The sequence below is a fragment of the Empidonax traillii genome, unplaced genomic scaffold (assembly GCF_003031625.1).
Source record: "Empidonax traillii isolate 1590-97213 ecotype Southwest subspecies unplaced genomic scaffold, ASM303162v1 scaffold176:size2985712, whole genome shotgun sequence".
Lineage (NCBI taxonomy): Eukaryota > Metazoa > Chordata > Aves > Passeriformes > Tyrannidae > Empidonax > Empidonax traillii.
The window spans coordinates 2,939,500-2,955,492 of record NW_020955369.1 but is presented as its reverse complement, the minus strand read 5'-3'; the positions used below and the strand labels follow the sequence as shown (position 1 = coordinate 2,955,492).

The 15,993-nt window shown below is 42.7% G+C and overlaps 2 protein-coding genes across 4 annotated transcripts in view; one reads left to right on the top strand and one right to left on the bottom strand.

Annotated features, from left to right (window-relative positions):
- Positions 1-3,976, top strand: part of LOC114058558 (multidrug resistance-associated protein 1-like) — a 32,011-nt gene extending 28,035 nt beyond the window's left edge. For all 3 annotated transcript variants that reach the window (XM_027886027.1, XM_027886024.1, XM_027886025.1), the window contains 4 exons: positions 542-700; positions 1,758-1,924; positions 2,916-3,110; positions 3,618-3,976. In XM_027886027.1, coding sequence (XP_027741828.1) covers positions 542-700; positions 1,758-1,924; positions 2,916-3,110; positions 3,618-3,729 — 633 coding nt within the window. In that variant the 3' untranslated portion in view covers positions 3,730-3,976. The remainder of the gene's footprint in view (positions 1-541; positions 701-1,757; positions 1,925-2,915; positions 3,111-3,617) is intronic.
- A 5,877-nt stretch (positions 3,977-9,853) lies between these two features.
- HSPA13 (heat shock protein family A (Hsp70) member 13) overlaps positions 9,854-15,993 on the bottom strand; it is a 7,195-nt gene continuing 1,055 nt past the window's right edge. The window contains exons 2-5 of the mRNA XM_027886028.1: positions 14,683-15,023; positions 13,591-13,804; positions 12,838-13,005; positions 9,854-11,940 (exon numbers count right to left, since the gene is read on the bottom strand). Coding sequence (XP_027741829.1) covers positions 11,270-11,940; positions 12,838-13,005; positions 13,591-13,804; positions 14,683-15,023 — 1,394 coding nt within the window. The 3' untranslated portion in view covers positions 9,854-11,269. The remainder of the gene's footprint in view (positions 11,941-12,837; positions 13,006-13,590; positions 13,805-14,682; positions 15,024-15,993) is intronic.

Here is a 15,993-nt window from a genome sequence, read left to right as displayed (position 1 = left end):
TATTTCAGATAAGGAGTCTGCACTACTAGATGCTGAACAGGGAAGATGTTAAATGGAGAAGAGACTAAAGACAAGGCAAAAGAGAAAAGGAAAAGTATTTTGTAGGAATATGTAGAAATTGTTATCCTTGTAAGAAACTGAGATAAAGTTTTATGAATTTGCCAGTTTTAAGGAAAAAGATCCAAATTTGAATTTAAATTTCTTGTCCATTTTGCTGAATGTTTATGCAGAGAAATACACTGCCAGGTTAGTGCTAACCAACTTTGGGCTTGGGATCAAGGAACACCAAACGAGACCTAGTTTAAAGTCTTTGGTTTGAGCTGAGGAGTGCAGGAAAAAAGGGAGAGGAAATGAAAAGTATTCCCACTGAACCAGGCATAGGCTGTTACAGCTCAGAATCACAGAATCAGCTCCTGAGGGAGAACTAGACTGAGAGCTGTGAAACCGAATTCACTGTATCACTAATTCACTATATCTATATCATTTTTCATCTAGAATATGCAGCATAGAAAGTTACACTCTCTATCAAAAAACTTTTCAGGTTGGAATTGTTGGAAGAACAGGAGCTGGTAAATCAACGCTCACAAATTGCTTGTTTAGAGTTCTGGAGGGATGTGAAGGCAAAATAATCATCGATGGAATTGACATATCAACTATTGGACTCCATGACCTACGTGGAAATCTTAACATTATTCCACAGGTGAGATGTGTTTTAGAGATGACTGCTACACTGTTTTGACTAATACAAGACATTCCATTTTTGGGAGAAATTATATCCTCAAAGTCCACAGGCTGCCTAGAGACAGAGGCTTAAAATTCCAATAGAATTTTGGCAATTATATGAAAGAAGTTTCAAAACAGGAGGGAGACCAATGTCATGACATTAGGTTTTGGTATACCATGCTTAGCAGTCTAGCTAGCAGAACTCATGTTATCTAGAGGCTGTATATGTATAGTTATATAGAGGGTTTCCAAAGTTCTACTTGAGGGCAAAAATATTTTAAAATACCTGCAATTATATCTGAAGAGTGTTGGGAATAAATATTGAAATTAATGTGCTGTAGTCTGCCATGTAAAGCTGTCCCTGCTTACTCCAGAACAGGACAGAAAACTCGAGATTAGTTCACACATCATTAGGATTGTGTTCATACTGGTAAACTGATTTACACTGAAATGCTCTAGTATAAAGTAAAACCTAAAACACAAATTTAATTATCACCTGGAGACTTTTTGCACATTTCCTGAATGCCACTCACACAAACATTTTTGTGCATGGGTGATGTTAACATCATTTACATTAAATTTATCTGACATATTTCAAAGAAATTTTTTGGGTTTTTTCCTAACTTTTTTTGAACTTTACCCCAGTAATATTTCCTGTGTGTCTCTACTCATATTTAACTTAAGAATCTCAGCCTTCTAATTTTACTTAACAGTGCCTGTGAATGTAGTATCTAATGCTTCACAAACTTGGCTATAGTAATAATTGATGTGTTGTGGCTGTTGCCACACACTGGGCAGGTCTGTAGTCAGCCATAGAACCAGAGCACAGCAAATGCACAAGAAATCTCTTGCCCTTTACATTTCCTCCTAAAAGAAAATTCATCTCACAGAGACACCACATTATTTTTGTGCTTCCATTCACCGGCTTCAGACTGTTAAAATTTCCAAGATTATTTGTCCCAGTTCCCTCTGTTATGTAAGACCTGTTTTAGCGTTGTGTTGGAATTGTGCACTCACATTCTGCTGTTATTTAGGACCCCATCTTGTTTTCTGGGACACTGCAGTCAAATTTGGATCCTCTTGGAAAACACTCTGATCTTGAACTGTGGGAGGTGCTGGAACTGTGTGACTTGAAGGATTTTGTCCAGTCACTGCCAAAGAAGCTCCTTCATGAGATTTCAGAAGGTGGTGACAATCTCAGGTACATAATCAAGGAAGTGCCATTGCAGTTATTTTCCAGTACTGTAAAACTCTGTGTTCCTTCCAGAGGATTTATTTCTGAAAGCATCAGGATAAAAGTGACACTTCTGTCATTCTAAGTAGAATTATTCTGATTATGTGAGTTTCTTTGAGGTTGTCAACTGGTCACAACTGTATAAAGTCCTATGGTATGTGGGAAGCCAAGGAAGTAGACTATTTTCAGCTCAAGTATATAAGGAAGTGTAAAGAAGAGGGGTGTGGAGTTGGAATTCATGTAGCACCTAATTAGATTTGGGGAAAAAAGTACTCATTAATTTAAATATTAAAAAAATTCATACCAGGGGAAAAAAAAACGAAATAGAAAAGCCCAAACCAATAAACCCAAAAGCCACCAAACTCCAAAGAGCTTATTCCTTTGCTTTATTTGCATAGGCAAAGAAACTCCATTTTTGCTTGTAAAACATAATGCAAGGAGGGTGACACTTGAAATAAAAGAACACTGAACTCAAGGAGACACATACTGAAGTTTTCAGCAGCCAAGGGGCAGGTCTTCAATGTTGAGTGTACTGAATATCAACCTGAATTTTTTTGACAGATCATTTGCTGAAGGATGGTTCTAGGAGGCACATGCCACAGCTGACAGACAGGAGTATCCAAACTTTTACACTGAACATTATTAAAAAGTGGTTGGCAATTCAATCTGGCTTACTCAGAGTGCCCATTATAATGTGAATATAGAAACTGAAGACAAGACTAGGTTTATACCACAAAGTTCAGCCACAGGTGTGGAAGAGTCCCACCTTAACTGCTATTGTTATGCTGATCAAGAGGAAATAAAACTTCCAAAACAAGGTGAACATATTTCACTGTTCTTTTCAGGAAGTGTTGTTAGGAAAGACAATACAGATTGGCTTCATAGTAATCTCAGCTTTATCTTGTTCTCCCATTCCTCCATGTGCCTGACCTGCCCTTCTCAAATGTATTTTTGGCAGTGTTGGGCAGAGACAGCTGGTCTGTCTGGCCCGTGCTTTACTGCGAAGGACAAAGATCCTGGTCCTGGATGAGGCGACAGCTTCTGTTGACATGGAAACAGACAACTTTGTGCAGTCCACCATCAAAAGAGAGTTTCACAACTGCACAGTGTTAACTATAGCCCACAGGTTACATACAGTCATGGATTCAGAGAGGTAAGTTTTGATAAGCCATTACAAAAATGAGTGGCTTCCTTGAACTGCACGAGTTTTCACTTACTGAGGTTTACCCTCCCAACACTTCTAACCTCGATGTCTTCGTACCTTTGTAATCCGAGATATCAAAAAAGACTTGAGCATCAATTTTAATTAAATGTTGATAACCTGTTTTCTGCTTCCCCCTTCTAATTACAGAATTAATTTACTAATTTTCCTGCTAAGGGACAGTTATAAGCTACTAGTAAGACCACTTAATTCTCTAGGGTGAATGGACTATGCTGTATAGTATTTTTACCAGTTAAGCAAAACTGCCCTTTTCAAAAGGTTTTTTTCAACATATTAGTTCCTACCTTTAGAATTAATGAAATAATGAATTAACTAATGCAATTATATTTCTTCTAAATAAGCCTTCCCATTATCCAGAGATATCTGTATTAGGACTGGAAAATACAGTTGAAGATCTGATTTTTCTTCTCCTGTTATCTTTCTGTTTTTGCATTGTAGAGTGCTTGTTCTGGATGCGGGAAAGATTCTAGAATATGATACACCACAGAATTTGTTGCAACGAAAAGGTGCCTTTTCTGAAATGGTTGCAGAGGCTGGCATAAGAAGATAAAGAAAACTAATGAATAAATTCTTAAGGAACACTCAAGGGATTTCTTGCATTCCACATATATAGATGCAATATTTTATATTTCTTATAAAATACCTTACTCAAGAGCTCCTGGCAGCTTTGCTGTTTACTACAGCTACAATCTGTATATATTGATCAGATTTCTTAAAATAACTTCTAGATTTTATACAAATCACTTCTTTTGATCATATTGGCACTGGAACAGCATAATGAAGCAGTAATTTTCATGGCATATCATAGAATCAGCTAGGTTGGAAAGGACCTCTGAGATCATTAAGTCCAACCCTCGATCCAACACTGCCGTGGTTACCAGACCATGTCACTGATGCCACATCCAGCCTCATCTTAAAAACATCCAGGGATGGAGAATCCACCACCTCCCTGGGCAGCCCATTCCAATGCCTGATTACCCCCTCTGTAAAGAACTTCTTCCTAACATCCAACCTAAACCTCCCCTGGTACAGTTTAAGACTGTGCCCTCTTGTCTTACTGATAGTTGCCTGGGAGAAGAGACCGACCCCCACCTGGCTACAACCTCCTCTCAGGTAGCTGTAGAGAGTGATGAGGTCACCCCTGAGCCTCCTCTTCTCCAGACTAAACAACCCCAGCTCCCTCAGCCTCCCCTCATAGGACTTGTGCTCGAGTCCCTTCACCAGCCTGGTTGCTCTTCTCTGGACCTGCTAGGTGTTCCTGCCTGGATTATAGGGGACTATTCAGCTTCTTCTCCATGTCTACAGGCTCCAGAAGCCTGTTGTCCTCAGGACAACCTGTCTTACTATTGAAGACTGAGGTAAAGAAGGTGTTAAATACCTCAGCCTTGTCCTCATCTTTGATAACTCTGTTCCTGCCCATGTCCAATAAAGAATGGAGGTTTTCCTTGTCCCTCCTTTTGCTATTGATGCATAGAAAGACTTTTTGTTATCCTTAGCCGAGGGGACAAGACTGAGTTCTAATTTTCTTCCTACATGACCTAACTATATCCCTAAACTCTTCCTGAGTAGCCAGCCCTTTTTTCCATATTTGGTAAACTCTCTTTTTTCCTCTAGTTTCCTTCACAATCTCCCTTTTCAGCCAGACCAGTCGTCTTCCCTGACAGCCTGCTCCTGTGCATTCAAGACTTGCTTCTTGAAGCGTGTCCATCCCTCCCGAACCCCTTTGTTTTCAAGGGTTGTTTCCCAGAGTATACTCTGAACTCGTCTTCTGAACAGGCCAAAATCTGCCCTCTGGAAGTCCAGTGTAGAGGTTTTATTGATGGCCCTCCTTGCACCCCTGAGTAGTGAGAACTCTGTTATTTCATGGTCACTGTGCCCCAGACGGCCTCCGACCACCACATCTCCCACCAGCCCCTCTCTGTTTGTGAGCAGAAGGTCTAGTGGGGCCCCATCCCTGGTAGGCTCATTTACCAGCTGGAGCAGGAAATTATCCTCTATACACTCCAGGAATCTCTTAGACTGCCTCTTCTCTGCTGTGTGGAGTTCCCAGTAGACATCCAGCAGGTTAAAGGCACCCACAAGAACAAGAGCTGGCAATTTTGAGACATCTGCCAGCTGCTTGTGGAATAATTCATCACCCTCATCATCCTGATTTCATGGTCTGTAACAGACTTCCACCAGGATATCAGCCTTGTTGGTCTTCTCCCTGATTCTGATCCACAGGCACTCAGCCTTATCATTACTGGATAACTACTACTGCATGCCAAGAAGTGCCACACCACGAAGTGCCACATTAAAAAGTCCCACGTCACAAAAGAGCCACGACACACACGTGCCAACGCCAAGAAGTGCCACGCCATGAAGTGCCACTTTAAAATGTGCCACGTCACAAAAAGCGCCACATCACTAAAGTGCCACATCAAGAAGTGCCACGCCAAGAAAAGTGCCATGCCAAGAAAGTGCCACGTTTTAAGGTGCCACATCAAAAAGTGCCACGCCCAGAAGTGCCACATCCCTGTTTGCCTGCTCCTGTTCGCCGCACTCCACGTCACTGGCACTCCTTACAGCCATTTAAGTCCCTCGTGGATGGGCTGGGCTCTGCCCCCTAGTCATCTCCCAGGACACCTCCAGCCAATGTGTTAACTGTTGGACTAGTAAAGACTGATTGAGAAATAAATCTTGCTGTTCACAGGTTGGGTCTTAATTAAAAAATAGTACTTAATTAAGCTGCTCTGACATTATGCTCATTTAGTTAATACATTCTTATTATGATTGTGCTTTCAGGAAAAACAAAACTGCTTGTTGTGTGGACATACAGACATGTCACTTGGGGGTGATTTTTAAGATGTGCATATTTGCACATATACCTAGGTAGTTCTTGAGGGAATAAATGTGCCTTTTGACCTTGTGATTTCTGAATAACTGAAAACCATACATCTTATGTATCCAATTTGCATTACAAAATCCCATTGTGAAAGAATCCCAGAAAAATAGTCAGGTGCAGCTGCCTCTTTGCTATTAAATTTTAAAGTAAACCTCCATACTAATTACAGCAGCAGGACAGGTTATGTACATTTACTGAAAGTGCCAGTCAAATGTGCCTGTGCTTTTTACAACAGTTACTCTTCCAATTTAATACCAATTCAACCAGTGTAATCAGTCTTCACTTAGTTTTTTAAGATAATATCCCCATCAACTGTTTTTTTTAAAAAAAAAGGTAACTGAATAAAGTTTCACTGCTACAGCCCTGTTATATTAGTTTAATATAGACACCTGGTTTACATCAAGGATGATTTTAATTCCTTGCCCAATAGCAAGCAAAACATATTTTCTGTGTTAAAAGGGTGGTGGAGACTCTCTGAAGAGAGTTCCTCAAAGATGTGATTCTACGGCAGTGAAGGTGAATGATTTCTCTCTTCTTTCCTGAGGGTAAAAACTCAAGCCTATCCTCATACATTACAAAGTACTGTCCAGTTTAACTGGCTGCAAAACACAACTCAACATACTGTCACTCCCAGAAAACTATTAGAAGCATATAATGGTTTCAGACTAGGAACAGCCCAGCCCAAGTACCTATTATGTTCTGAAAGTCCTGGAGAGACGGGTGTTGGAAAATATTTCTCAAGAAACAGAAAAGTGTTCTGCTTTTCATCTCTTTTGCTCTTTTTTTCTCCCAAATGAGACCACCAGTACCTTCCCAACTGAGCAGAACGTTTTCATGCCCACATTTACCTTCACTGCAACATTCACAGTGCCCCAGGCAGGCTCTTTTGTGGCTCTGCTTCCCCCAACCTTGTCCCCATCCCTTTCCTGCCTTTTCATGCTGCCCCTCCAAACCTGTCCTTACCTGAAGTACTGCAGAGGTCCTGGAAAGGACTGAAGTGAGTGCCATTCCGTAAGTGATAATAAGTTTTAGGCATAAGGCTAGGAAAGGTAGACTTCAGTACGTCAGAGACCAATCCCATTTGCAAGGTCCAGAGAAAATAATCTGAGGGCTGGCATCAGTGCATGGTAATCTTTATTTAGTGTTATTTGTGGGAAGAAGGATTTTCTGTGCTTACTGCCGGGCTGGCATAGCCTTTGAGCTTCAGACTACCTTCAGACCACAGCTGGGAGAGCTGCAGACTGAACAATTTCAAAGTCTGAGTGAAAAGAAAAAAAAAAGGCTGTCCTACTGACAGCAAAGCCAAATAGACATTCCTTCTCTTTCAGCAAGCTGTACCCCTCACATTTAACTATAACTTTGAAAAAGGAGGTGCAGTGGAGGCAGAAGCAGCATGATGTGCTCCTGCTGTTTCCATGCAGCAATGACTTACCAAAATAAACCACCTAACAGACTTAGGGCAGGCAGGCAAAGGCAGTTTTGCATTAAGCACATCACATGGGGTTTGCAGCCGCTCCTTGCCTCACACACCCCGTGTCAGAGGCACTCTAAGAGGGACCACTTGGCTGAGTTCAGTATTAACTCAGGTTTTGTAGTACCCATCCCACCAAACCACCACAGCACCAGACAACTCCCTTGCCAGCACAAAGCCATGTAGGTCTGCAGGCGAGCTCAGTGCACACCTCGCCCCTTCTGCCCTTTTTCCTCCAAACAGGAATTCCCCCAAGCCTCCAGGGTATTTAGGGCTCAGGTCGCAGTCTTGTCCTGAGGGACCAGTCACCATTTGAGAAAGGCTCTGCCCCCCAGGGCCACCACCTGCTCAGAGTCCTGAGAAGGTGCTTGGGCCTGTTGTGCCTGGGCAGGTGACCTTCACTTGGTTGGAGATCCTGTGAGGGACCCAACGGTTCATCCCCCTGAGGAGCTACTCTTGGACTCCTTTTCCAGCCAGGTAGCTTGGGATAGAGAAAGGAAGGGTGGGATAGCCAAGGGACCAGAGCAGGTCTGTGAGAAGTGAGAGTGAGGCTCAGAAAAGCACGACTCCAGTTTTCCTTTTCACAGGCAGGAGCACAGAGCAGACCCTGATTATGCTTTGCTTCAACTCCCTTCCCCACCGCATTCAAAAATCCCACCATTTCCTCAGGTGCCGCTTCCCTCAGCCCTAGTTGCTGGCTGGCAGTATCACTTTCCTGGCAGTATCACAGGAGAAACTGGAAGGAAGTTGAGGGGAAACCCCTCCTTTACCTCACAGGAATGGACACATATCTGCTTTTTTGCCAGTTCTAAAGCTTTAATTTACTAAACACTACGATTGCTCAGGCTCTCCAGACCTTACATTTCCTAAGATGATTGAGATGTAGAAACCCTCTCAGAGCTGAAACAACTTCATCCTCTACCCTTCAGAGGAATTTGAAGACAGAGAATTTACTTGAGAAAGTGAAAGAAGACATGTCCAAGGGATAGAAATAGCTTTTATTAAAAACATTCTAAAATGTTATTTGTAAAATGCATTTCATCATCTGCACTGGGAAACGATTCAGGAACATAGAACTGTTGAGGCCTCTTAATACTTTCAGAATTTCAACTCACAAAACAGGCTTAAGCTAGAGAAACTTGTTACACATCTAACACCACAGGCAACCGTAGATTTCAAGGATTTTAGAAAGATTTCAGCCTTCAAATATCAATTTCTTTAAAGAGAGACTTTTGGTAAGCAGCCCATGTGCATACCTGGAAATATCCACTTAGTACAGCGGACTCATCTTTAAAATTCAATGGTTTTGCCAAAATACAGTATTAAAAGACACAAATAATTTGCAGAATTCAGAAAAGTTATTTAATAAATAAGGATGCATTGTGAGATATCCAATGTACAGTAACTTCTCTAATAAAAAATCCAACCTGTATAGAAATCTGAATAAATACCCTTTTGTGAATTTTTTTTACATGTAAACAACTCACCCTTCCCTTCCAATTCCCAGATTAACGCTGAAGGAGATTTAACTCCTCCAGAGTGAAGGAGTATGTGAAACAAAAAAAGTAGTTCATTTATTTGCCTCAAGAGTTTATCAGTTTAAAGTCACTCCCACACTCCTTGGGGCTTGTCCCAAAACTGCAAAAAGCTTTTAATCATTTAACTTACTGTGATGTGGTTCTGGTTTTACACAGGTCTGCTTGTTTTTACACAGTCCATTAATGACATGAAGAACTAAAGCCCTACTGTAACTCCAGTAGGTTTTGAGATGAATTCCCAGCAGGGCAGAAGGAAAGGTCTCAATGATTCCAAAAACACTGGAATGTATGTTGAACACACACATTTATATCTGCAAAGCAAAGGCACCAAACAGCAGCTGAGGACTGTACTGATTGGCATTCATCTATGGTTTCCCTGGAGAGGCACTTCTTTCACTGCAGAAGTTTTAGCTACTGGAAGTTCCATATGGACTTCAGTGGGGTCACTTTCAAAGAGGCACAAAGGGAAAAAGAATCCTCAAATTAAAAAAAAAAAAAAAAAATCACTTTGGCCTTCAACTCAGGGAAATTAAACAGATGTTAGCAGTATTCCGGGAATCCTCTGTCAAGTTAAACGATGTTGATGGAATGCTGTGTGCAGCCATGATTCAATATAAGAGGTTTTTAATTGGATTACTTCAAAGATTAGACAATAGCTACGCAAACAGCTGAGTCAGCACAACTGATTTATGGCACTGCCATAAATCAGGTCTGCTGCCAAGAGAGTAATAAGCCTATTTTAATATAGTCATAGGTTAAAACAATAAATCTAAGCCCCACATTAACTTTTGGCAAGGTTTAATACAAACAATGTTATTCTGGAGAAGACAAGAAAATGTTTAGAAACACCTGTTACTAGAACTTACCTGGTGAACACTGGGCTGATGAGTGTTGGAGCCAGTCTTGGCTGAATTACATGTTTTTATCATACAAACTTCTACACAGATAAAAGAATTCAACTGGCCTTTAAGTACTGCTTTATTCCTCCAAAGAGAGTAGAACTGTCATCAATTAGGGTTTGTTTTCAGATCAGTAATTTTTTTCTCCTCATGCATTTCAGGATAGTTGGATAGCAAACTATTTGCCTGAAACAGAGTCCTAAGAAGTGCCACCTCAAATCCCAAGGCACACATGCAGTTTTCTTCCCAATAGGACAGCTACAACCTTTCACTTTAGAATGAGGACATGAAAAACTTAATCCAGAGATATGAACTAAAAAGTATGAAGGAGTTGGGTCCATTTTCATTTACAAGGATTACAGGAAGGAGACTTCATCCAGGCCATCCCTTCTGTTCCATACTTTCTCCCTAAGGACAGTATGGCTTGGGGTCCTTCAGGGGAAAGACATCACACAGTTGTAGATGAACAACAGTAGAACTTGTGTTGGTCGAATTCAAGGGCAGACACACAACTGTGGCTTTAAGACACATAAAATTACTGCAGTTTTCAACCAAGGCAGGGAATATGAGTATTTGGCAATACACCCCTCTTCACTGTGGAGAACATCAGTGGTAGAACAGCAGCACCTGTGTGCTAACCATCACAGCCAGATCAGGAATTAAGCCCTTGGAGACACATCAAGTGACTACGTTGGCAAGAGCTACGTTTTCAAGTAAGGTTTCCTGAAACATGAGACAATTCTCCACAGAGTCTCAGCAATACCATTATGCTGTTATGAACAGCAGAAGAATCAAATGAATGCCTAAGTCTCATTCAAGCTGCAAAATGCCTTTTAGAAAGGTGCTTAAATGCTCAAATGGCTTGATCTAATAAATAAATGTAAGCTGAGCACTGCCAGTGCTCTGTGCGTTAACACTGCTTCACAGTTAAAGTAAATATACTGGACCTGGGAATACCTACAGTACCAAATTATCTCAAACCTTTGGTCACACTCCCTTTATATTTTAAACACACACCGCTCCAGGATTTGCTAATAAAATTTAGCAAGCAAATGTGGGTGTGTCATCACTAGCATTTTCATCCAGTCTCCAAGGAAATACAGCACACTTCTGAACTCGTTTGTACCTTTAAAGTAACATCAAGCTTTGACACAGGTAGGTGTCCAGTAACACCTCACTGGAACAGATAAAAATGGAATAGAATACAGCTAAGATTAGGCTCCACTGCCAGTCAGATGAGTAAGCACCTTCAGAGCACACTTTTGTAGAGCTGGAATGCAACTGGAAAGAGTTTCTTTTCAGTTAAAATTAGTCTTCCGTAAATTCTTATTAGGGATTTCTATGGCACTGACTTGAAGAGGCCAGGACCCTGCAACAATTCCTGCTTGGATGGCTACGCCCGTCACAACTGCCAGGTCAGGATCTACAGAGGTGTTGGGCTCCTTTCCAAAGAAGTCCCGAATAACTTTGCGTATTTGGGGAATCCGTGTGGAGCCACCGACTAACACAATTTCATCCACTTCTGCTTTGTGTACGTGGCCATCCTGCAACACTTGCTCAATGGGCACAAGAATCTTCTCAAAAAGGTCTTCATTTAACGTCTCAAACAGCTTCCGAGAGATTTCCATTTCAAACACCACTTCAACAAAGCCGTTCTCCACTTCCAAAGTGTCTCCAAGACTGTTCGGGTCTCTTGTTTTTTCAGAAGGCTCGCCTCTTAGCGCACTGTTTGTTTTCACCTGACTTTTTGGAAGTGCTTTGGTAAGGCTGTTGTCTGGCAGAGTCAGCACCACGCTTAGTGTAGCTGCCTCATGAACAGTCAGATTTAATTTCACTGCTTCCACAGCCTGTCTGAGGCGGTGGATCTCTTCCTTTCGGGTTGGCAGAGAACCGTATGTTTGACGGAGATGATTATACAAATACAGCATCAACCTCTGATTGAAATCCTGTCCTCCAAGTTTGTTGTTACCTGAAAGAGCAGAACAGAAGGCATCAGGCATATCACTTTCAAAGCAGCATTCATCTTCTTTATTGGGAGGTGGTGCTCAAGGACCAGAACAATCACATAAGCACAAGAGCTGTGAAAACAGACAAAATTGTTGTCCCCTGAAGAACAAATCATGAAGAATAATTTCCACTGTTTTGTTTTGACTGAGAATAGGAATTCACTTAGTGGACCTCTGTCTACATAAATCAATATGAAGCTGCTGAATCTTTCTTGCTGTTTCACTCTTACTGGACTGAGCAGCAGCAGCAGCTCACATCAAAACCTGCTCATCAAGGGCAAGGCAGACTGTTGGCACTGCACCTCAGACCTATCTGCACCCAGGTCATCTGAATGGCAGTTGTGTACTCACTGTAGTCTGACCAAATATTGCTGCCATTTGCCTCTGTGCTGACTGGCACACGGGAATCACAGAACTTACTTCTGGGCATGTGCATTCCCAAAACCTGCTCCACTGAGCTGGCACCAACCACAAGGCCAGGATGCTCCTCAGCTCTGATCAACGATTTGCCAAGTATTCCCAGTTTGGACAAAGGTAACAGAAAGATTTGTAATAACTCCAGCCCTGCAAAAACCCGGTCAAAGTAACTGTAATATGCACCAGCACTTCACTCGTGGGCACAAAAGCTGACAGCCATGGATAAAATGAAACCACAACTTACCCCTGGAGTCAGCCAAAACCTGTGACTCTGTGATCTTGCTGAAACCAGTCACAAACCTAATTCTGCATGAAAAGCAGCAGAGAATGCATTGGGAGAACATTTTGTGACACAGCTGGTAGGGTTTTAGAAAGCTCCTCCAATGGCAACTTCATGTGCACCTTTCCTCCCACTCCTTCAGAAACAAAAGCACTTTTCTTACCTGCCATGGCTCGTGTGTAGAACATCCCTCCCATCTTGTTCAACAGAGACACATCCAAAGTTCCTCCACCCAAATCCACCACTAGAACATTAAACACGTCAACTTTGTGGAGTCCATAAGCCATAGCTGCAGCTGTGGGCTCATTGATTACTCGCAAAACCCTCAGCCCTGCAAAGGGCAGAAACAAGAAGCAACAGTCAGGTACCCTTCAGGAAACTGCAATTCTCACATCAGAATTACATTTGCCATTACTTTTACGTTTGTTGTTTTTTTTTTTTTTAATCAGACTAATTTTAAGCAAAATGTCAGATCTAAGGGAAGTAGTTTTCTGAGCAGTAATACCCAATGAACTCTTTTCCTTATTAAATCCTAAAGTAGTACTGCTTCAGCATCAGGGCAAAGTCATGAACCACCACTTGCCCAAACACATTTCTTCCAGACAAACCTTGCTAAGGAGCCTTAACGTTATACATTCTGTTTCTGTTATTGTCCAAGGGTGGTCTATATAGTCTCCCTATTTGGAGGTTACCAAAAACTCTATTTTCCCCAAAGTAAAACTTCCTTCTTCCAGCCACCTATGTCTGCATTATCCAGCTGCACCTGTTGGGACTCAAGAGTTCTCTGCTGTTCCTCACACTGGATCCATTCTAAACTTCTCTATCACTGATTCACTGTTTCTAAATCCTCCCCAAAGACCTTGTTGTTAATGAAAGAGACCTGAAGGTTTCCTAGAAAAACACTGGAATACATCACCTGCGAGGTTAGCTGCCTTAATGGTAGCATTCCGTTGCCTTTCATCAAACTCTGCTGGCACGGACATGACTGCCTTGGAAATGGGCATGCCAAGGTTGGCTTCTGCCATTCTCTTCAGTTTCAGGAGCAGCTGGGAGCCAATCTGCTCTGGAGTGACGTGAAAGGTTCCATTAATTGTCACAGAAAATTCAGCTGATCCGTTATTGTTGAAAATCTAGAAGGATAAAGCAACACAAGCCACAAGTGAGAAGTCGTTTTTCCCACCCTGCTCCCACCACGTTTTATTTGTCTACAGTGTCTTTAATCTGTAAAAATATAAATGTGATTTTGCCACTTCCTAGATCACATTAATTCCTTGACCTGGAGAATTATACAAAGCATGCCACTTAAGGGGTCCAAGTATAACCAAACAAGTATCCCACTGAACCCCAGTAAGACACATCAAAAGAAGTTAAGACCTAGCAACTGTGTAATCCATTTCAACACCACAAAGACAGAAGTGATGCTTTTTAATCATTAGGTTACCCTACTGATAAAGCTTCCCACCACTCTTCTTTCTGTCATGGGTTTGCCATTCCCCCTTGTCCTGTCATTACAGGCCCTTGTAAATAGTCTCTCTCCACCTTCCTGGTGGGTTCCCTTCAGGTAGTGGAAGACTACAATTTGGTCACCCCAAAGCCTTCTCTTTTCCAGACTGAACAATCCCAGTTCTCTCAGCCTTTCCTCATAGCAGAGCTGCTCCATCCCTCTCATCACCTTAGTGGCCTCTTCTGAACTTGCTCCAACAGGTCCATGTCCTTCCTGTGCTGGGACCCCAGAGCTGGAGGCAGCACTGCAGGTGGGGTCTCACCAGAGCAGAGCAGAGGGGCAGAATCCCCTCCCTCCCCTGCTGCCCACACTGCTTTGGATGCAGCCCAGGACACGGGGGGTTTCTGGGCTCCCAGTGCACATGGCTGGGTCACGTCCAGCCTCTCACCCACCAGCACCCTCAAATCCTTCTCAGCAGGGCTGCTCTGGATCTGTTCATCCCCCAGCCTGGGCTGTGTCCTACAGCTTCCTGCCTGGAGGGAACCAAAGATGTTGGCTGCTCACCTTGAAGGGGTACCTGCTGCTTTCACTTTTCAGTTCTTCCAAAGTGAAGATTTTCCCAATGAATCTCTTGGCATCATATATGGTGTTCTGAGGGTTGGCATCAGCCAGTTCCAGGGCATCATATCCCACATACACCCCTCTGTCTGTGAAGGAGACCACACTTGGGATGCTGTTGTGCCCGTTCTCGTCTGCAATGACCTTCACCTCCCCTATTCCGGGCAGGAAGACACCGACGGAGCAGTAGGTGGTGCCGAGGTCGATCCCAAGGACTCTGGGGGTGGGCATGGGCAGGTACTGCTGTGCCAGGTAGCTGGCCAACAGGAGAGCCAGAACAGCAGAGCCTGAAACACACAGTAGTGAGAAACAGGATTACAAGACCTATTGCTGCCAACCTGTCAGTGCAAATGGCACGGCGTCACACTCTGCACCTCCTGCAGTTCTGTTTCGCACACTGGATGGAGCCTGTTCAGCTCCCTAATTAGCTTTTAATTTCTTCCAAGGTCACCAGCTAATTCAGGTCTCTTAATTCAACAGAGAGTGCCTATCAAACATCTCAGTCATTAAATACTAAACTGGTCTTTTAAAAAAAAGAAAGAGAGAAGGCAAACCCAAAAATATCACCACACTGTGACAATTCCTTTTCTCTCTGCGAGTTACTCCAGTAACACAGGCTAATTTGTACTTCAGGGGGAGTGCCTGCAGATGACCCCAAAAAGGACACAGAGTTAATGGGGCTGCACCAAATCCCAGTGAAACAACAAACTCTCAATTCAAACACCTCCTCCAGCTTCACTGAAGTCTGAAAATAAGGATATACAAATCCATGCTGACTCATTCTGTTTCAGCCAGAGCTCCCAAAGAGCATCTTTTCTATGCCTTGAAATCAAGGGCTAAACTCGGTTAAGTGCAGAGTAGTTTGCTGCTTGATTGGGTTTGCCTTTAATTTTACTTACAATCGGCAGGCATAACAGGAAACTCAAAAGTCAAGCAGAAAGTTATGCCTCAGGGGAGGGGAAAAATAAAAAGCACCAATGAAGTTTGGAGAAGAAATTTAAATAGGTTAAATTTCAAAGCATGGCCGAGCTCTTTTTTTACCAGCAGGGAAGGGCTGTCACAGCTGTGCTTCAAACAGACCCGTCAGAACGCCCTGGTTTGGCCTGGGCTGTGAATTTCTGAGCCATGCACCACCGAGCACTTTGGCTTTTGCAGAATCCCAGAACGGGTCAGGCTGGAAGGGACCACAGTGGGTCACCCAGTCCAAGCTCCCTGCTCAGGAGGGTCATCCCAGAGCACACGGTGATGTGTTCCAGT